At 35.3% G+C, this 23834-nt stretch overlaps 1 protein-coding gene and 1 long non-coding RNA gene across 2 annotated transcripts in view; one reads left to right on the top strand and one right to left on the bottom strand.

The window, feature by feature from the left end:
• The window catches only part of ksr1b (kinase suppressor of ras 1b), a 192048-nt gene that overhangs the window by 161896 nt on the left and 6318 nt on the right, over positions 1 to 23834 (top strand). The window contains exons 13-18 of the mRNA XM_051931228.1: positions 466 to 514; positions 10406 to 10764; positions 19470 to 19566; positions 19656 to 19789; positions 21034 to 21165; positions 21951 to 22086. Coding sequence (XP_051787188.1) covers positions 466 to 514; positions 10406 to 10764; positions 19470 to 19566; positions 19656 to 19789; positions 21034 to 21165; positions 21951 to 22086 — 907 coding nt within the window. The remainder of the gene's footprint in view (positions 1 to 465; positions 515 to 10405; positions 10765 to 19469; positions 19567 to 19655; positions 19790 to 21033; positions 21166 to 21950; positions 22087 to 23834) is intronic.
• Positions 1 to 23834, bottom strand: part of LOC127529003 (uncharacterized) — a 194411-nt gene that overhangs the window by 135671 nt on the left and 34906 nt on the right. The window lies entirely within an intron of this gene.

Here is a 23834-nt window from a genome sequence, read left to right on the forward strand (position 1 = left end):
TATTTTGGGTGCTAATTACAGTACTGCTACATGATAGGATGATTTTTTAGATCTTTGTAGGAAATTGCTGTTTTTCATAGCTTTGACTTCTATTAAATGAACTTTGCTGTTAAGAGTGAAATGTGGGAATATTTACAGTAAGATCAGTAGTCCATACTTGAATTTGCATTATTTTGATTCAGCTGATATAAGTAAATGAGAACTGCATTTGTTTTGCAACAATATGTCAATAATGGGAGTCTTCTGCAGGATTACCTTTGTTTTATAATTTTTTAAATAAACCTCTGCCTGAAGATTTTTAGTATGTATTCAATAAAAAAATATATTTCCTATTGTAGACTCAAAATATAAAATTTTTGACAAGGCTGACACTTTTCCATGGCATGTTGTCTATTACATGTCTCCAATTATTGGCTTGACCTGAAACCTCAGCAAATTATTTCTGTAAATGTTTCGTTTTTACAGAGAAGTTGCAGCTGAGGAGACTGGAGCAACAGAGGAAAATGAACCTGAGGTCTGTGGTATTTTTTTCTAACATGCCGTTTTAGCAAAAGCAGTTAAACAAACTTTAAAAAATAGTGAATTTGTAAATATGACACCCATTAATGCATAAATGTAGCATTGTGCTCATGTCTATGACTGTGCCTGAAGATACAGTAAACCCTGGATATTTGTAGGAGGTATGTTCTTTGAAACTAAACCGATTGCCTTAATTATTTGCAATTAGCTTACAATCTGTTACATTAAATATATATCATTTATTTATCTCTTTCAATATATATTCAGTACACACTTTTTAAAAAAAATCCCATCCCTGTTGCAGAATGGTCAGGTTGGTTGTTTGAAGGGCTGCAAAGGGATGAATGTCATGATACGCTTCATGGATTGCATTGTTCAGCATTTCCTGGGGATATTCTAGTATATGCAAGTACTCATACTGAACACATTCTCACAGAAGAAACGATTTTGCAGACTGCATTTTTGATATGTTAAGAGTGAAAAAGGCATTTATTTAATTTAAGTCTGAATATGAGCTGAAGTTTCAAAAATGTTATGGTTTGAACATAAAGAAACTCGTGTAGATATTTTTCATTGTTAAACATGTACTATAGCTAATTATCAAAAACATTAGCTCCAAAAACTTTATTTTGGTGACTAAAAAGGTAAAATCCAGAAACAACTCAGTAGGCACATCTGAAGTACTTATTTCTTGAAAAAAATCCACAAACTTAGAAAAGCACATTTTTCCAACAATGAGGCAAAATAAATTAATCTAACAGTGTGCTGTGTAAATGAAGTGTAAAAACATCGCTAAATCTTTCATCTCCTAACTCCTATCTGCACCTATAGCTGATTAGAAAAAGAAGTTAAAACAAGTATGACTTTTTTGTTACTAACAGTTAATTTCGGGGTAAAAGCAAAACAGCAGTGTAGTGCAAAGCAAATCAGTGCTGTACCAACAAGTGGAAGGTTATAGACAAGGGAAGGGAGAGGGAATATTAAAGTGACACTCACTGTCTGGCTTTCATGCTGCCCACTCCCCAGTTCTTCTGTGCTGTCAGGTTTATTATAGTACATTGTACTGTACTGTAATGTGAAGGGTATAGTCTACATGTGGATTACAGTTTTACATGAAATTGTTTCAGATCGAATGATTGTAGTTGTTATCAGTTGTGTGAGGGATAATTTTGTTGAGTGCCTTAAGCCCCTGTCACACTACACAGTTTTTCTAGCAATTTTCGGTAGCAGACTTCTTTTACATATTCTTAGCAAATCGCGGTGCACTCTTAAGTAATAAGGATAGGCTTATGTGTGTGCAAGAGGTGACAACCCATGCATGTACACCAAGAAGTATAATGCATATAATGCGAATCTGAGGGGAGAAGGACACATAGGTGCTTTGACCAATAGAAACAGAAGAGAGGCCAGTTTTTTCATTTGTTGTGTTTGCCATACCAGAACAGAATTGAAACAGGAAAATAAAACAGCTAAGATTGCGGCTGAACTCGGCATACTTGGAAGGCCTTCATTGAAGCACCAGTGATTCCAGGCAGTATGTTATTGGCTGTCAGAAAATGGAAAGCATGCAATACTTTGGAAATGCTAAACTGAGCTGAACAGTCTGCAATGAGTCATGTAATCTGATATCCTCAAGATGATAAGACCCAGAAGTACGTCGTTAAGTTTGACATCCTATCCAAAGTCATGCAGTTTGCTGTTGACCTTAGGTACATGGTTTTTTTAAAATAAAATTTACTAGTTTTATAAATTACAATAAAATAACTTTTTTTTTTATTTGAAGAAAGTAACTTTCCATAAAATCAAGTCTAACTCATACAATGAAGAAAATAACATTACACAAAATGAAGTTGAACTTAACAAAGCAAAATTCAACACCCACCCAAGAGAAAGAGAGGAGAGCCAACAGCAAGGGCAAAAATTTAAATTCAGCAAAGAAGGGTGAATGTCCTTTATCCAATATAAATGTTTATTCTAAAATTTTATTAATTAGATCTTGCCATATTTTAGAACGAATCTGAAATGTATTTTTTCCAATTTCAAATAGATACTACAGAACATCAGTTACCCACTGACTAATAAAAGTTGGGTTGGGGTTCGTCCAGTTTAGAAAGATACGTCTATGTGCTAATAGTTTGGCATAGGCCAGGGGTAGGCAACGTCGGTCCTGGTGAGCCGCAGTGGCTACAGGTTTTCATTCCAACCCAATTGCTTAATTAGAAACCAATCATTGCCAATCTCAGACCTTATTTAATTTTATGGCTTGTTAGTTAATGTAAGGCTCTTATATCGTAGATTTTTTTCCTTTCCAAGGATATCATCCAAATGATATGAAGCCTAAAACAGATCATTTTCAGTCTGTCACATTTTTCTATTAAGTGTTTTATTAAATCAAACAGTGCATGATGAACACACACAGATGTAATTGGAAAAAAGCTAGCTGGAGAACTGCTGGCTGCTTTGTCTTTTACATCTTATTGCTAATAAGGAGCAATTAAAACACTGAATGCAGCAGTTTAAGATTGAAATAAGCAATTAAGGTTGGAGAACCTTAACAAGCGAGACCACTAAAATGAAGCATCAAAATGTCACTTAAGCAATATGTGCTTCATCAGCAATAATTGAGTTCTCGTTAAGGAACTGGGTTGGAATAAAAACCTGCACATACTGCGGCTCACCAGGACCGACGTTGCCTACCCCTGGCATAGGCAATTACAGTCAATTTGCTGTGCTCCACATTAAGCCTATTTGTGAGTACACCAAACACAGCTGTTAACGAGTTATTGTTTGAGATTGTGACACCAAGGCTGTCCGAAAGGCATTCAAAGATTTTTCTTCAAAATTATGTTAATTTTGCACACTTCCAAAACATGTGGCCGAGTGAGACTGGAGCTAGCTTGCAACATTCACAGATTGGTTCTTGCCCTGGATAAATTTTGGACGATTTTAAACGTGCATGTGGTGATAGAGTTATTCTATACATTGCTGCCGTCCAGTCCTTTTCAGAGATAATAAGTGAAAGATCCTTTCCCCACCATACCCTAGGATCTTTGAAAGGAAGAGATTTTAATACATTTTTATATATATTGTTTAGATGCTGTCTGAGTCTTCAAGACTGATCAGCATTTCTTCTGGAATAGAAATGGGTGAGTGGTGTAGAGAATTGGGTAGGTCTCCGATATTAAGTAGGAAACACCCCACAGCTTTTCCGAACAGTGTGAATGTTATGTTGATGTTGTTTTACCTTCTAAGTTTAAATTCATGTGCTCTGGAGTTGTACAATGGAATATGAATGACATGTGTTTGGGAAAATGTGACTGAGAATACCAAGGTTAATTGATAAAACTTTAAACTGAAGAAAACTGTGCCTACTTAAAGCAGACGATTTACTGTGGATTCTAATCATCAATACTGATAGGAGTGTGAAAACCATTTCAGTATTAATTTCTGACAAAATGTTCATGTTCAAATTTGTAGTCATATTCAAATGTAACTGTCTTGGACTATTTTCTACCATGTTCCCAGTGCTCTGTCTTGCCACGATCCTGAATTAAATTAAGGAGGTTTAAGAAAGTTATGTTCACCCAGCATTACACCACAATTCATAAAAAAAATTGAATGTCTAAAATGTGAAAATTACCTAAACTGTATCAGGGTCCATTTAATATATACAACGGAAATACGACAAAAAGAGCACTGGCAAGGGAGCCCACCACAAAGCTTATGGCAGCATGAAAGGTAATTATATACAGTAATCCCTCCTCCATCGCGGGGGTTGCGTTCCAGAGCCACCCGCGAAATAAGAAAATCCGCAAAGTAGAAACCATATGTTTATATGGTTATTTTTATATTGTCATGCTTGGGTCACAGATTTGCACAGAAACACAGGAGGTTGTAGAGAGACAGGAACGTTATTCAAACACTGCAAACAAACATTTGTCTCTTTTTCAAAAGTTTAAACTGTGCTCCATGACAAGACAGAGATGACAGTTCTGTCTCACAATTAAAAGAATGCAAACATATCTTCCTCTTCAAAGGAGCAAACAAATCAATAGGGCTGTTTGGCTTTTTAAGTATGCGAAGCACCGCGGCACAAAGCTGTTGAAGGTGGCAGCTCACACCCCCCTCCGTCAGGAGCAGACAGAGAGAGAGAGAGACAGATAAAAAAATCAATACGTGCCCTTCGTGCTTTTAAGTATGCGAAGCACCGGGCAGCATGTCGCTTCACGAAGCAGCTGCTCAGAAGGTAGCCAACATGAAGATAATCTTTCAGCATTTTTAGACGAGCGTCCGTATCGTCTAGGTGTGCGAACAGCCCCCCTGCTCAATCAGCCTACGTCAGGATCAGAAAAAGTCAGCGCAAGAGAGAGAGAGAGAGAGAGAGAGAAAAGTAAGCTGGGTAGCTTCTCAGCCATCTGCCAATAGCGTCCCTTGTATGAAATCAACTGGGCAAACCAACTGAGGAAGCATGTACCAGAAATTAAAAGACCCATTGTCTGCAGAAACCCGCGAAGCAGCGAAAAATCCGCGATATATATTTAAATATGCTTACATATAAAATCCGCGATGGAGTGAAGCCGCGAAAGGCGAAGCGCGATATAGCGAGGGATCACTGTACTCCTATAGCGACGGGATAGGACAGACATTCTGAGTCAAACGGAAAGAAGATTCTGTGTTGTGAGACAAAATTTTGTCTTTTTAAGCTTCCGCATTAAACAGCACACGGAGTGTCTCAGCAACAGAGAAGCTTAAATGCAAAATGTAAGCAGAAAAATATGGAAATTCAGCAGTGAAAAACACAATGAAGTTTTCAATTTCCAAACCAACAACCACCAAAAACATCTAGCCAAAATGTCATTGTCTTTTGTAAGTTCCTACCACTACACTGTTTTGCAGTAAACTAGTTAAAATCTAGACAAATGGTTCCCATTTTATTTTAGGGAATATATGCAGTTTAACAAAGAACAATCTGCAAAAATTGTAGTTTCCAGATGCAAAAATCAAATAGAGGCATATCCTGAAAGAGTCATGGGTTTAAGGTGTATTTTAAAGTTATTATTTAGTAGTAACATTCAAGTCCCTCTCACACCAACTGAAGTAAAAAAAGAAATAATTGGGCCCTTATAAATATCAAACTGTCTAGGGGCTTATATCAATTTATTGTAAACAATAGTTACTTTAAAGTGTATTTGTTGAGAGTGACACTGATTAAAGGATATAGTAAAAAATGTCTACATTGTTGCCCATCAGATGTAATTTTTGCCACTATATAAAATAATACAAGATGATGCCTTTACTTTGTACTATTGTTAATTCCTCCCCTTGAGCAGAAAGAGATAGCAATCTGGTAGTGTAGTAAAGGTGGTTATGTTAGAATGCTAAAAAAACAATGGTTCTCTATCTGATATTTTGCCAAAAAGGTGTTAATCCAACTACTCAATAAATAGGTTAAAATTGTAGCACAGTATGATGCAATCTTAATCAAAATACTTGGTTCCCAGATGGTGTCCAAACCAGATTACATTTTTCTGTATAAATGTAGAGATGCAGACAGTAAACAGTTTTAAGTTGATATAGGTGTATATTTAAGAAAAATGTATTTTTATCTAGGGATGACTTTCACTCACTAACCATCAAACTAATTGTGTGTTCCAAGTGCTGTCCCAGATAATCAGTAAGTGTTCTACTATAAAAATACTAGTGTAGTTTAAAGATACTTCCATTATCAGTGTGGCACTTTGTAATAAAGTTCCATAGTAGATATTGGACAGAGGCTAGGGAAGTGAGTTATGTAGCTTTTAACAAAGTTTCTTACTTTTCATGCATTGAAGAAGTGATTTTCTGAGTAGTTATATTTAAAACAAAGCTAGAATGTTATTGATAAATTATTTGGTAAAGGCCATGGCAAAATGCTTTTTCCACATATTAAATACTGTGCCTGTAGCTTTTAAAGGTGAAGTTGAAGCATGGCACATCTTCCTTTAAGCATAACCTGCATGGATACCATATTCTCAGGTAGTGCTTAACCATATTCTTGCTTTTATGTCAGCGTATAGATATTGGCTCACAAAGTATAGCATATAAGTAGAAATACATGCCATATTTTCATTCCAGTGCAAGTCATTCCAGTATAGATTCAGTCCTATATGCTTCATTATACATTTGTTCACCGTCAAGCAGTAAAACTGAAAGTTAAGTCAAGCAAGGCCTCCCTCTTTGATTTCTGAAGAAAGTTTTTTTTTTCTGCCAAGTCTTTTCCTAATTTGAATAAACAATATTATAGCTGCACCCAGTCTTTAAACAATAATTTATTCATATCAAGGATACAAAACAAGAGGAATAAGAATTTAAGTAAAGTAAACATTTAACTAGCAAGATTCTCCCAATCAATTTACAAGTAGATATAGTATCAACCAGGGATTATTATTGTTTTACATTTGACTGACACCTTTATTCAATGCAACTCACAAGATCAGGAGAAATGTGTGTGTGTGTGTGTGTATATATATATATATATATATATATATATATATATATATATATATATATATATATATATATATATATATTTGTAAAAACTAGCCCGGCCACAGACAGACACGACAGTGCAGTGTCCAGCATACACATGTTTATTTACAGCAATTATATACATTATTTACAGTTCACATTCCTTGGCCCCTTTGGCCGCCTCTATTCCTGTCCCGCAAGCTCTGTCCTTCTTCCACCCGACTCCAGCTCTCCGAATGGAGTGGGGCGGCCCCTTTTATTTAGCCCCGGATGTGCTCCAGGTGCCTGATAACTGACTTCCGGCAGCACTCCCCAGTGTGGCGGAAGTGCTGCCCTTGCACCTGGAAGCACTCCGGGCATAAACCTTCCCTGGTTTGTCAGCACTTCCTGGTGTCCCGGAAGTGCTGTCCCCCAGGGATCAAGGACCAGCCACGTACCTAGAGAAAAAAAGAGCCACTCTCCCGGTTCCTCCTTCCTCCAGGCATCCCGGCAGGGCAGGGTTCCTGGCCGTCTATCACAATATAATAATAATAATAATAATTCATTACATTTATATTTGAGTACGCTTTGAGTACTGAGAAAAGCGCTATCCACACAGGGAGGAACTGGGAAGTGAACCCATAATCTTCCACAGTCTCCTTACTGCAAAGCAGCAGCACTACCACTGCACCACCTGTGAGGACAATATATATATAATCATTATAAATACATTGTTTTTTTATTTTTTGGGCCCACACAGGCTATGTCACACAGGTCGTAGTTGGAAATTGAGACAGCAGCATTGGGGTTTGAAGTCCATTAGTTTAGCTAATACACCGCACTGATCTTAAACCCAGAAATATAGTGGAGCTTATCCATTATATTTAACAAATGCAAAAATGATGTAAAGCAATATATAACTGGTGTAAAAGTATCAAAGTGGATCCTTCAGATGGTATACAAGTCTGTTCTAGTCAATCCTTTATAATATCCTAGGCCTTCAGCTGATTATGCAAGCAAATCGCAAATGGCTTTGTTGAAACAGTGAGAATAATTGGAGACACAGGCAATCCTTGTTAAGTACCACATCCAACAGCAAAAAATTGTTTGTACAAACTGAGGCAACATAGTGAGATATTCTACCTTAATCTATGCAGATATACTGTATTATGTCCAAAACCAAATTTAAATTGGTAAATAACGTACACTATTTAACCTTATTGTATTCCTATTATGGATCCAGATTGTAAGGCCCAATTAAATTTAATGTGGGTGATATGTGTTCTACTCTGAACATATGATGCAGATTTGAAAGTATTTTTTTTTTCTGTCTGCATGTTTGATTGTGTGAAATTATGAAAAGGAGAACTTTCTCAATTCAGTTTTTACCAGGTTCTTGACTAGTATTTTAACATCATTATTTAAAAGCAAAATTGTTCAGTCCCAATTTAACACTAGAATCCCTGAAGGTTATGATTTTTTTCATTGTCCTCGACCTCTTTAAATTCTCCTGACATATGCTAAGAAGTTCGTAGCTCCTTATCACTGTGCTAATAGCCCGCTTTTATTTTACAATTGTGTGGAACGCGGTCTTCTACACCCCCCCCATCCCCCATTCAGTCAGATGAAGGCATCACCCTGCTGCAATCCCCACAGCTGAAGTCTGTGTTGAAGTGTTTATCTGGCAATGATTTTGTAAAGAATTATGTAAGTAATGAAATACCATGATTTGAAATACACACATTTCATGTGTGTTCCATGTCTACAACAATTTGTGTGAATACAGAATGACAGTGGAAATGCAAAGCAAGAAATGCTGAACACATAGCTAAAACAGAAAATGTTTTCATATGTTATAGTAATAATGACAGAAAATGTTTTCATATGTTACAATAATAATGACATAATGTTAACGTGAAGTGTAGGACATGTGTAGACTGAAGCCCAAATATCCAATAAACACTTTCACAAATGGTATAACAAAACAAGTATGCCTTTATTCAAGAATAAAACTGAAGAAAAGAAATTACTCGATTGCTAAATGCAGGGACGATGCAAGATTCAAACCTATTATCTTGAGGCTGCTAAGAAGTAGCTTTTCCACTGTGCCATCTGTGTAGATCTGGGACGGAACAGCATTACCACTGTGACAACTGGTTGAAAATGAAATGTGCAAATACACACATGCAAACGTTTTTTACTTTGTACCGACTGATAGTTGGGCTTCAGCAATGTGTCAATCGAGCAATTATATATAATTGAGCAATTATATGTATGGATATGTAAAGAATGTACTTGCAGCTAGACAGAACTATGCTGTTGTCAGTAAATGAGTTTCTGTTTTGTGGGGTGTTAAGAAAAAAATCATGTACGATCAGATGTGTTTACAGTATGCTGGATCAGGTTGTAATGTTATAGAATTACAAGATAATCAAATCAGACAAATTGCATTTATACTATAACTTAATCCTTTTTCAACCTGAACAAACCATTGGCTTTACTTGGATATATGTGATCAATAATGTTAAAAAATTAAAACTGATGTGTTACTAGTAGAAAGAGTTTCAACTTTTTAGCATTATGAATTGTGAATAGTACACTGCACTGTTGTTATTTTCTTATTTTATTATGTTTCCCCATTCTCAATGTCACATTATTACCCCTAATGCAAACTGAAAGGAACTTAAGATCTACAGTGGCATGCGAAAGCCACCTCCACCTTTCCTTTAAACTTCCATTTCTAAATAACATTATGAACTGAGGAAACAGCTACCTGAAAATACTTGACTATCTTCTTGTAGTATTCTCCTGCTTTGTGAGCATCCGTTATTTTATTTTTCACAGTGCTAGGCAGCTGCTTAGAGGAGCCCATGGCTACTGATTGCTGGGACAAGGTTTGAAAAGTCAGAGAATTTATACAATTTTTTAATCTACACCACCTGGGGTTTTCTAACAATGACTGTGAGCAAGCCATAGTCCTAATTAAGGTCTGAGACCTTGGTAAAAGCTATCTGAGACCTCTGATATCTTGGGGTGCCCAACCCTTTGATGGGGCTACTTTAGTTTTTTCACTGTACAATTATACAAAACAAAAAACAATACACTAATCTTGCATAAAATGCTGAAAAGAAATGTGTCATCTTCAACTTTATGCCTTTTGGTTGATCTTTTCGTCAACTATTTACAGTAACAGACATTTTAAGCAAGAATGCCAAACCTTTTGCATGCCACTGTAAGTGTAATCACTGTGTGAAGTCCTTAATGGCAAATGGACAGTTCAATTTATCTGTATCTCTAATCTTTCTTGAATGCTTATGTATTATATAGGTATTATCTCCTAAGTTACTTGAAGATATTTAAAAGGCTTAATAGCATTTTGTTTTTTTCTCTATTTTCAAAGGACGAGGTGGAGGATGAAGAGTCTGATGAACTAGAAGAACTCCCAAATATGAATTGTCATCCGAAGGGGCCAATCTCACGCAAAGCCAGCCAAACAAGTGTCTACCTACAGGAGTGGGATATACCATTTGAGCAGCTAGAGCTGGGAGAACTTATAGGCAAAGGGCGCTGGGGCAAAGTACACAAAGGACGCTGGCACGGTGAAGTAGCCATTCGATTGTTGGAGATTGATGGTAACAACCAAGATCACCTAAAACTTTTCAAGAAGGAAGTCATGAACTACCGGCAGACAAGGCATGAAAATGTAGTGCTGTTCATGGGAGCTTGCATGCATCCTCCACATCTTGCTATCATTACCAGGTAGGTTAGAAGTGCTGGGAGTCAAACCTTTAGGATAAGGGAAGAGAATACTGTAGTCCATAATAGCCATTTTTTAATGGAGTAGAAAATATAAACATACTGTTTTCTGTGGAAAATGAAGCAGGATAGCTAGAAATTCATGTAACAATAATTACAAGTAGTATACACAGAAAATAACAGTACTGGAATAATTCAAAAATCTGATTCCTCTCTTTAAACATTGCCCACATTTTGAAAACTTTTTATTGACCAACCAAGAGTAACCACTAGTTCATTCCCTTTTATATACATTATGTCATTTTTCGGGCTTTAGGCAATCATTTTACTAAATGCACCTTGGGTCTTTTGATCCAGAAAGCAGGAACACCAATTCTGACATCATCTTTTTTAGGTTTAAATAAATACACAGATACTGTAAATGGATAAATATTGGTTAGCATAGTAATAAAAAACAAGACTGAAGGATGATTTATATTAATAAAGACTATTCATAAAATGTAACTCACGTTCATTTTCCATATTTATTATTTGGGAATGGAATAGAAATTGACATGTATAGAAAAATTTAAAGGTCTGAAAACTTTGAGTGTTTAAATCAGTAAACATTTATGCTGACATTTCAAAATACAGTATTTGTATTTTTATTTATAAACCTATCTTCATTTGTTTGCTCAAAAAGAGCAAAAAGACCCCTGTCCTTTACAGAAATCTAAGTAACTCTCGCTAAACAAAAAGTTATAAATAATCGGTCTGCTGTACTTTTTCCTTTTTATCTTATTGTCATAATTTTTTTTTTCAGCTATAGTTTACCTACAGTATGTAAGAATAATCATCCTTATTTTGGTATGACAATTTTGATGTTGCCAAGGTTTTAGTGTTATATTTAACTTACTGAAACATTTTCTTTCCTATCCACAAGTTGGAGTATACATCTATGGGAACAGTATGGCTTGTGAGTGACTTTCAGTATTTGTAATCTTCTTGAGTCCTACTGTGTGCTGACAATGATTACTTGCTCTGGGTTTATGTATAAGTGCATTGCTTATACAGTATGAAGTATGCATTATACTGTAAATTATTCAAACCTGTAGCCCTTCTGAGGTTGACGTTCAAATAAAAAAATAAGAATCCAAACTTTAAAAATTGTCTTTGTTACCTCACACAATTTTAAAATAAGTATAACTCAAATTGTTCTTCAATTGTTCTTTTAAAGTAGCCCTATATCAGTGTAGTTATTGATTAGAGCTGCGGGTTCACAAGCTGTGTGATATGCAAGCAGCTCTCAATTGATACAGGAGGGAACACACACACACACACAAAACAAAAAAGTGGCCCTTAAAAAAACAGGCAGCTGAACCACTGTCTAAATGATTCAGCTTTGTTTCAGTTCCACTGCTCTGCTCTGTCTTATGGTGGTTCTGCTACTAGACTTCACTTTTGTCTTGCCCACCCCACCTTGTTCTCCTCTTCCATGTCCACTTCCTATTCAAAGTCTCCCTCTGGTTACATGGGGTCGGACATAACCCCATCCTTTTGCTCCTTATCTCTTTGAGTTGATCAGTGCCAGAATTGAGACTATCCATTAACCATGGATCAAAACTGAGGGATTTTTGTGAAAAAGAGCAGCTTTACAGATGAGTGCTGTCTTTCTTACCCCTTCACTCCCCAACGAGATGTTTGTGCATTGTCCAATCCACCAAAATTACAATATGTCTAGTTCTGGTAAATGTTCTTAGTGTACCATCATTTTTATAACATTTGTAGAATTTGTCAGATTAATGCAGAACAATATACAATCAGGAACAAACATGAATGTTAATAATTATTAAATCTATACTAATAAAAGGCAAAGCCCTCACTGACTGACTGACTGACTGACTCACTCACTCACTCACTCATCACTAATTCTCCAACTTCCCGTGTAGGTAGAAGGCTGAAATTTGGCTGGCTCATTCCTTACAGCTTACTTACAAAAGTTAGGAAGGTTTCATTTCGAAATTCTACGCGTAATGGTCATAACTGGAACCTCTTTTTTGTCCATGTACTGGAATGGAGTGCAGCTCGATGGCCGTGAGAGGCGGAGTTGCGTGTCGCGTCATCACGCCTCCTACGTAATCACGTGAACTGAAAACAAGGAACAGCCCCAAAGAGCGTTGAAGAAAGCATTCATTACACAATTGAGAAAGCACGGTGTAAACCGTAAGTTTAAATTAAGTTTATAGAAATGCTCCCCCTGCCGTTTGCAATACCATATTCGCGAGATACAAGTTTAATGAGAAGACACGAGGTATAAACGAGACTTTGAATCACTTTGTAATGGAGTTAAAATTGCTGTAGCGAGAAACTTTTAAGTGCCGGGTCTTAGCTAACATTAAATAAAGCCGTGGACATCGCAACATCACACAAGAGAGCGGCTCACGTGAACTGACTGAACTTTGAGGCAAGATTGCTTTTCTCCTGTACAACTATACGTTGCATTCTCAAGAGTGTGCTTGCACGGCTTGGTCATATTACAACCGGAGTGCTGAACTGACAACGTGGTATACAAACAGAACTATAACAATCGTAATAAACGAACAAAAAAACAGCGGACAACCCGTGGATTAAATAAAAAGGCTGCTTCCGTTGGCGAAGCAAGGAAAAAGGAAGACCTTATATGGCGTTCGTTTATAAAACAGCGGAGAGGCTGTGTGAAGTCAGCTTCACAAAAAAACAGATCCTTAACAAATTGTTATTGGTATATTTTCCCTCAATTTAAAAAGGTTTTCTTTTCTTCTTAATAAAAATTTAAAAGCAGTACTTCACTGGTGCGAAGCGCTGGGATTTCAGCGACTAACGCATACAGATATATTCATGAGTGCAGGTACTATGGAAACAGAGCACCGTGTAAACCTAAAGTTTAAATTAAGTTCATAGACCTATAAAAGGTTGCCATTGATTTGAGGCAAGATTGCTTTTCTCCTGTACAACTATACGTTGCATTCTTAACAGTAAGCTTGCACGGCTTGGTCATATTCCAACCGGAGTGCTGAACTAACAACGTGGTATACAAACAGAACAATCGTAAAAACAGCGGAGAGGCTGTGTGAAGTCAGCTTCACAAAAAAACAGATCCTTAACAAATTGTTATTGGTATATTTTCACTCAATTTAAAAAGGTTTTCTTCTTAATAAAAATTTAAAAGCAGTACTTCGCCGCTGCGAAGCACGGGGATGTATATATCCATATTACTAACCGAGAATGGTAAACCGGATGGACGCAGGGACATCCGGCCATGGGCCGTAGCCGCAAAAGACGTACTGCGCAAGCGCCCCCACAAAACCCCCCTTCCAAGCAACGGAAACCGGATGCAAAGCAACGTAAAATAAGAAATGAGGCGCCCATAGCACACAGAAAAAAGGAGTCAGACGCGAAACGGAACACACACAAAGAAGAGAATTGAGACCCACGACACACAAATGAGGCAACGACCCCTAGCACAAAAAAAAAAGAAGTCAGACGCGAGCACAATACAAACCCATTGGACACAAAACGGGACAGACTACGGACATAGCACACGAAACATACACAAAAAGCAGGATTCGGACCCACGACCACACTAACATAAATAAGAAATGAGACACAAAGCACCATTACTATACGAACCGTCCGTATTAAATATACGTCATCTGAACACATTCAAATTATGCAGCATAGGTCGATCTCATTACACTGATGCACTATTAACCGTTCAACCACAGAAAAGGCTCCATATTAACAGTGAGTGCGATCCTCCTTATTACTTATCCATATTTAGACACCTGCTAAACGATTGCGCCACTTAGCTGACAACGCGTTCAATAATGAGTCCACTATTCATGAAAATTCATTGGGATTAATGAATGTCATTTGTGATCATTGTCATTCACTTAACTTCCCTGAAGAAACAACTGGCGATACAAGTAATGAATTTACACGTTATTGTCAAAAGGGTCAAATTTGACTGCCTCCTTTACATTCATATCCTGCATATCTACAGAAGCTTCTAACTGACGAAGTACCTGAAAGTAAAAACTTTATAAACTGCATTACATCCTACAATAGTTCATTTGCTTTTGCATTTAATGGCATCCACTCACTTACTCAACACCATTGATAAACTTCTACAAACATGGATGATTAATAATATTCCCTTTGGCGGAAAGGTACTTTTATTAGGAGGAGATTTGACACAGTGCTTAGCTATTGTTCCACATGTCAAGCGAAAGCTATTCTTCAGTCCACCTTAAAATACGCAGACAATTGGCATTGCTTTCAAAAGAGTTACGGAGATATTTGGAACAACAATCTCATTACACCAAATACCCCTTTTAACACAACGAACTATATTCTGTCCAAAAAATATTAATGATGATCACATTAATAACCAAGTCATTTCATTACTTCCTGGAGTGGCACAGCTCGGACCCACGACCACACTAACATAAATAAGAAATGAGACACAAAGCCCCATTACTGAACGAACCGTACGTATTAAATATACATCATCTGAACACATTCATATTATGCAGCATAGGTCAATCTCATTACACTGATGCACTATTAACCGTTCAACCACAGAAAAGGCTCCATATTAACAGTGAGTACGATCCTCCTTATTACTTATCCCCGCATGAAAAAAAAAAATACATGTCGGACGACTAACCGACATACAAAAACGGGCAAGCCTCAATACAAACAATTAACGCCGTAAACTGCAACGGGCTTCTCACACAGCACAGGCAAATCGATTACAGCTCCAGAATAGCACGTCCAAAATCCTGCACATACAACGACGCGCCTCTCAAACGGCAAGGACATCAACGACAGACACCTGCTAAACGATTGCGCCAGTTAGCTGACAACGCGTTCAATAATGAGTCCACTATTCATGAAAATTCATTGGGATTAATGAATGTCATTTGCAATCATTGTCATTCACTTAACTTCCCTAAAGAAACAACTGGCAATACAAGTAATGAATTTACACGTTATTGTCAGAAGGGTCAAATTTGACTGCCTCCTTTACATTCATATCCTGCATATCTACAGAAGCTTCTAACTAACGCAGTACCTGAAAGTAAAAACTTTAGGAACTGCATTAGATCCTACAATTATTCATTTGCTTTTGCATCTAATGGCATCCAGTCACTTACTCAACACCATTCATAAACTTCTACAAACGTTGATGAATAATAATATACACCAAATACCCCTTTTAACACAACGAACTAGATTATGTCCAAATAATATTAATGTTGATCACATTAATAACCAGGTCATTTCATTACTTCCTGGAGTGGCACAGCTCTTTCTAAGCTCTGACAAAGTTGACTCTGATGACGACAATGACCATCTTAATTTCCCCTTACAATATTTCAACACTATTAACCCAGCCGGATTACCACAACACAATCTTTGCCTTAAAAATGGAACAATAATCATGCTATTAAGAAACCTTAACACTAAACAGGGTTTATGCAATGGTACACGTTTAGTCATCAACACCATGCCACACAATGTTATTAAAGCAAAACTTCTTACAAAATCACATGCTAACAATACTGTTCTAATTCCTACAATTACCTTACAACTTCTGACCTGGAATTACCTTTTACACTTAAATGGCGACAGTTCCCCATTAGACCTGCCTTGACCATAACCATCAACAAATCACAAGGACAAACCATAGACAAAGTTAGCATCTTCCTCTCTGAGCCCGTTTTTGTACATGGACAACTTTATTTGCTTCCTATATGCGTCATCTACACCTTCACACTATGCTATATCTCATTCATACATCACGCTCTTTGTAAATTCACAACACCAGGGGTTGGCGAGCGAAGCGAGCAGGGGGGCGGAGCCCCCTAGTATATATATAGATAGATAAATAGATTAAGATATATATATATTTAGATATATAGATAGATAGATATAGATATATATATATATATATATATATATATATATATATATATATATATATATAAATATATATATATATATTTATATATATATATATATATATATATATTTATATAGAGATAGATAGATATAGATATAGAGATAGAGATATATATATATATATATATATATAAGAGAGAGAGATAGATATATATAGATAGATAGAGATATAGATATATATATATATAGATATATGTGTATGTATGTGTGTATATATATATATATATATATATATATATGTGTGTGTGTATATGTATGTGCATATATATGTTGATATATGTATATATATGTGGATGTGTATATGTATATATATATGTATATATGTAGATATGTGTATATGTAGATATGTATATATAAGTATATATGTTTATGTATATATATGTTTACATAACCTCTTTAACACACTACTTCTCCGCTGCGAAGCGCGGGTATTTTGCTAGTACAAAATAAACGTATCTAACACTTCATTTTAGTGTCTACTAATATTAATCAACCATGGAATGCTTTTCTTTGTCAGCGTATAGGAACCTTCATCCTTCCTTAAAAAATAGGAGCCTAGAGAACCTAGAAGTAGAACTGTGTAGCCAGGAAGCAGACTAAGCCATCACATTGACTTTGAGTTATTTTTCTTTTTTTTATATGAAGTAGTATATAACTTGTGAATAATTCTTTTGATCTGAATTCACATGTGATAGCCTTTGTAAATAAAAGCATGGAAATTTTAGGCATTTTATTTTTTATTCCAAGTAACATCACACTATAGTTCTTATATAAATAAAATAATTTTAGTAAAAAATAATTTGTCTTACATAAGAAAAATATAAAAAAACACACCCACACCACACAAAAAACTATTAGTAATCATTTTCTAAATCCCAAAATACAATATTAGGGATGGAGGTTGAAGAATAAATAAAATATGAAAGTAATACATTAAATACACAGGTTGACAAAAGAGCATTAAATAGAACACAAACATTTTATATACTATTGGTTACAACATTTTTCATTTTGCTACATATCTTTTATGAAAGAATGGCAGGAAAATATAACCTAGGGGTACTCTAAGGCCGGGTTTAAACTTCACGTGACATGATGCATGTTCCTGCAGATGCTTCCGTTATGCAAGTGGTGTACTGTTTATACTTGCGCGCATACTTTATACAAATCTGGTAGATTCCACAAGGTAGCAATGGGAGATATCATCACGGTGAGAAAACAATGTTTGGCTACACTGTGTAGTGAATTGTCTGAAATATCCGACACTTTGCCGCAATATCTTTGAAAAGGATGGATGTTTAATGATTACATCCATCAATCCAGGGACATGCCTATTCCAGCAGGCATCAGAGACGAGGCACAACCAATCCCTGGATAGGGCATCAGTTCATCGCAAGGCAAATAAAAGCACACACATACACTAGTGTCATTTTAACATCACCAAATTCCCATGTAATCATTATGGAGGAACTTTTAGTTTTAGATGAGATAAAATGCTAATTTTTGCTTCTGTGTTTTATCACTCAGACTTAATTTGAGGATTGTGATTAATATGACTTTCTTTTAGACTGCTTGTCTGGAGCAAGAAAATCTTTATCAGTGGTTATTAATCTGTTGCTGAACAGGATTAATCTGCAACAAGGTAGTTTACATGGCAACTTTCAGATTGGTTCTATGTAAGTGGGTGTGTGTGTGTTAGTGGGCTTTCCAATGGACTGGTACCACAGATATGCAATGGCTCCTTATGAAATGCTTCTAAGTTAAAATAAATTGATTTATTATTCCAGTCAACAGTAAAGAGATTAAACATGTTTAAAATCCGAAAGCAGTGTTAAGGTTTTCTGCATGCCTTGTGATTTTGATTTCCACATTATTAGAACTATCTCAAGGTCACAGAATTATCCTTTAACGTTAAATTATGGGTTTATGTCTCTAAAATTAATGTCGGGCTTTTCCTCCGGGTCAACAGCTTTGCAGTTTCAGGCAGCGTCCTCTCTTCTTGCACTGTTTGTCACACTTCAAGTGCCCCGTTGGCTACTAGGATAGTGGAAATCTTTGCGAATAAGTGTAATCAGCGCTATCGAAGCGGGACTCTCTTGGTAAATTGTGGTGCACGGCTACTTACTGTCCCTTAAGATGAATTCTGGTCACTAAAACCCTGCAACATTCAATGTTGCTTTTGTGATTAATTCTTTTAATAAGATGGAGGGTTTACGTCTAAAAAGATGTACTGACCTCTTCATGTTACGTATTGGACTTGGGAATTGTTTGGACCTTCTGCCTGTTAAGCACATAAAGGCAGCATCCACATTTCTCAGAACAATTTTTCTCTTGAATCACAGGCACATAGTGCAAGGTTGTCAAGCAGGTACTTTGCCCGAAACCACTACAGTAGTACTCAATGTATCTTTACTTCTTAAATGTTAATGTTTGACTGTTTAATAATTTATACGCTTCTTATATCTTCTTTAAATTCTTTTATCAAAATGTTTTACTACTTAATAATTAATATTTATATAATTTCTATGTTATTGTGAATGCTCTTTATTTGTTCAAAAATAACATTGGTAATTAACAAACTTATTTTATAAATATGACATTTTAGTTTTTTTCCCTTACACTCAGTGAGCGAAGCCACTGGGTAATCAGCTAGTGTACTATAAGATATATCTGCCGAATAAAACAATAAACTTGTTTTCTCATATTTGTTTTCTTTGTTTCAGCTTTTGCAAAGGCCGTACTCTTTATTCCATTGTTAGAGACACAAAAAATGCACTGGATATCAACAAAACAAGACAAATTGCACAGGAAATAGTAAAGGTATAAAATGGGTTTTGGCTTCAGTAGGTAATCTGAAACATTTTGTAGCACTCCTTTGTTCCCTAAACCTAAGTGTCTCTTCTCTTCAGGGTATGGGTTATCTCCACGCCAAGGGCATTGTTCACAAGGATCTCAAATCAAAGAATGTTTTTTATGACAACAACAAAGTTGTGATTACAGACTTTGGACTTTTTGGAATATCTGGTGTGGTTCAGGAAGGAAGGTAATAATTGATTTAAGTGAATTGTCAGATTTTGAAGATCACTGGATTTGAAATACAGTATGTTTTATATTTGATTTATCATGAATTTAGTCTTTTTTTTAGACTGGCACTCTACATTAACAGCACAGTACATGGGTCTGCTATAGAAGGGCAAATGGCAGGTTAACTAATATCTTTGTAGCTGCAAAGTATGGTAGAAATCTTTGAAATTTGGATTTGGTGATTTCAAGCACAACTCCAGTTATAAATGCAATTGTTTGTTATCTTTAGGATTGAAAATTGAATGTGTTTGATGTTTTTTGTTTCTCTTCAATATTATAAATGGCATTAATTCACCAACCATCCATTTCAACGTAAAACATTACTAATGCTGATTGATTTTCTTGTACAATCTCTAAATCTTGAAAGAAAAAAAAATATATATCACCATAGTAAATAAAGAGAAAATTGTCATCAGCTTTCTTAGGTGCCACATAGTTTTGAGAAAATTCATTATGTACTTTTACAGATTGCAGTACAACTCATGCTAGGTATTCTGTTATGGATGACATCACTAGTTGTCTTCAGCAAATATTTTAGACTACTTAAATTGAAATTGTCCTGCAGATAGTTCAGTTATTTGCTCAGGGTCACATTGTGGGTTATAGGCAGGAACAGAACTACCAGCTTTGGAGTTTAAAGTCCAGTGACCTTGCCACTAGACTATATTGCATATGTTACTAAAATGAAACATCTAAAGGGAATCAGAAAAGGCCAGGCTACCATCAATTTAGACTTCTGGGTCAGTTAATATATTGTTTTGTACATACTGTGTCAAAGTAATCCTTTGTGTTGGCTTGTAATGCATATCTTTGTAATAGCATTACTTTGCACCCTGCCCACAAATCTATTAAAAAGACACAAGTAGTAGTATCACTGTAAAATGAAGCTGTATATCAGACACAAATTCCCAAGCATGCTTTTTGAGCTTTACCTAGAAAAAGTTCACAGTATGAGCCTGTAAATACAGCATAATAGCCCCTCCCATTTGTGCTTTAGAAATATGGTTTAGTTACATGTCTCAAGAAGACATTGGTATACTCTGGTGTCTCCATTAGTATTAGTGGATATGCTTACGCAATCCATCAAAATGAAAATATTACAGAAAATATACAATATAATGTAGTTTTACTCAATTCTGCTCTTAGTGCTTCCTGAGCATTTTTTTTGTTCTGTTTTTAAGACATAACTTTTTGCATTTGCAGGCGAGAGAATCAGCTCAAGCTCCCACATGGCTGGCTGTGTTATTTGGCACCAGAGATAGTTCGAGAGATGGCTCCAGGGAGAGATGAGGACCAGCTGCCCTTCTCAAAAGCAGCAGACGTATATGCTTTTGGGTATATACATTATTATAACTATAAAGCTTTCTTCAGAGGAAAAAACAGCTGTTTTTTTAATACTATGGGTGTAGTCCTGTGTTCTGCACCCTTCAGCACCCTTCTGAATATCCTGTTGTACAGTTACACTGATCGTTTCTATTTATATCACTTTTTAATATCTGAGAAGTGCACAATACCTTTTGTAATAAGAAATATATTTTGGACAACAGGAAGACTTTTTTAGTCTTCAATGTTTGTATTTTATAAAAAGTTTAATGTCATAGTAGTGAAGTATTTTATTAATATCGACAGTGGGGCTATTGTCAATAGAGTTATAACTTTTTAATTGTTGTAATTCTAGTAATTTAGTTGTTTCATGTGTTAAGTAAATGTTCTGTAATTAAGCCCTACATAATGTTTGATTAATACAGTACATTTAAATGCATTTCTTATAAAACATGTTTTTCTTTTAACATTCAAATAGATTAGAGCAGTTTCAGGATATATTAGTAAAATTGTATTTTTCACCATTTTACAAAAGATTTATTCATCCCTTATTTTTTTTTACACAAGTAAGTAGACAAGAGGAGTTCATTGTTCTTCTTGCATGTTTGTTTCAGCTTTAGGTTAAAGTCTACAGATTCTGAATAAAGTAAAACAAAATTAAAATAAAATATTAAGTACATTCTTTCCTTAAACTTAATTATAAAGGAATGTGCTTAACCACATAGAATTTTCAAATTGCCCATCTTCTATTTCGAGCTATATTTTTTGATCTGAAGTATTCTTTTCCCACACCACAGGACAATTTGGTATGAACTGCAAGCACGTGATTGGCCTTTCAAAAATCAGCCAGCAGAAGCAATAATCTGGCAGGTTGGCAGCGGTGAGGGTATCAAAAATGTCTTGGCACAAGTCAGCCTAGGAAAGGAAGTTACGGTAAGAATGCTGAACTAATTACAATTAGCACAATGGTTTAATTCTGATGCTTTTTTTTTTTAATTGTCAGCTAGTTGACTTTTACCCACTGCATTTTTGCATTTGCAATTTCAGATGTAAACAAAATTACTTCAAGAAAATAAAATCCCATTAATTATACAATATGTTCATCATCCACTGTAATTTTTTGAGTTTGATGATAATTAATTTGAGACAGAGTTTCAAGGAATATATTACTATATTGAAATATCAATGAACATTTCACTGTTAATAGGTACATTCATTTTGCAGTTGTACTCTCAAAATGTAATATTTAATTTATGGTGCAAAGCTCTATAAGGCAATAGTCATATTATGTATGATTTATTCTGTTTGTTTCTCTTAGAATTGTATTACTGTCATTCACTAAAAATGGAAAGGATAAATAGCTGCTGAACAATAATGATCAAGTGCTGTATTTCTTCTATTATATTATGATTTTATAAACAAATATTTTAATATGCATTTTACTTAAATCACAAAGGTAATGTTAAAATCAAATGTTTCTTTGGTTTAGAACTGAAAATTTGAGCTGTTTAAAGCAAGAAAGATTAAGTGCTTAAATCAGTTGTGCCATATGTTCCACTGCTGCTTCTCTTACAGACAGAAAATTATACTATTTAAAAAAGTTATCTTTACAAAACAAAGTACTATAATCATTTGTGAAAACGTATGGTAAAGATAATCATAAGCTTTCAGCTTATTTAAAACCATTCAGCCGTAACACCCTTTTTTTACATATTGCTGTCACAGATTTAAAAATAAGATTTTTTCATTGGTGAACTAGGAAGCCTTGCACATCATTGAAGTTCAAATGGAAAATATCTACCGGTAACATTTGTATACAATGAAAAATTATTAAAAACACATAATAAAAATATATTTGTATTTTCTTTCCAATGTTATTTATTTTCATTTTGTCTCTTGCTCTCTGTTAAGCTCGCACACAAAAAATGTGGATGTGTTTAGAAATAAATAATACAAAAGCAAAGATCAGAAGATACTGACAGTAACTGGCACACATTTTGCACAGTTATGTACCAGTACTATACTACTTGTAGTTCTAATGATGATAAAATTAAATCTAACATTTATTAAATATTATAAGCTGCAATTTCTAGTGTTTCCAGTGTTATGTAACACTTGTTTCTGAATATAAAAGTATTTTGTATAGGATGTGAGTAGTAAGTTGGGCAGCATTGTTCTGCTTATTTCAAATATATAAATCTACCACAAAGAATTTTGTGTGAATGGTGCAGAAAATGTGATTTGGTCTACATTTGTCTTTATATTGTTGACACCCCTATACTTTGCGATTTACAGCATCAGGTCTTCTTGCAGCTACATTCTTTTTTTTTTTTTTTTTTTTTAAACTGCTGGCAGGTTAAGTGACTTCCTTAGGGCCACATAGTATGGTAAAGGCAGCAACTGAACCTACAACCTTGCAGTTTGATGTCCAGTGCTACTACACCACCCTGCCTGTTTAAGTGATAATTATAGATAAAGATAAATATGTTTTAAGATTATGGATGGAAAAATAGGTGAACATTTAAAGTTGGTAATTTAATCTTAAATTGGCTATTATTTAAGTCTTTATCTTAATCTAGAATAATGAATAGTAGTGTGAAGCAGTTTGTAACTGGATTGTCAGTCTTTGTTTTCAAAAATAGTTCTTCAATAAATCACAATAAAAGTTAAGATTAGAAAAT

The sequence above is a fragment of the Erpetoichthys calabaricus genome, chromosome 8 (assembly GCF_900747795.2).
Source record: "Erpetoichthys calabaricus chromosome 8, fErpCal1.3, whole genome shotgun sequence".
In the NCBI taxonomy this organism is placed as follows: domain Eukaryota; kingdom Metazoa; phylum Chordata; class Cladistia; order Polypteriformes; family Polypteridae; genus Erpetoichthys; species Erpetoichthys calabaricus.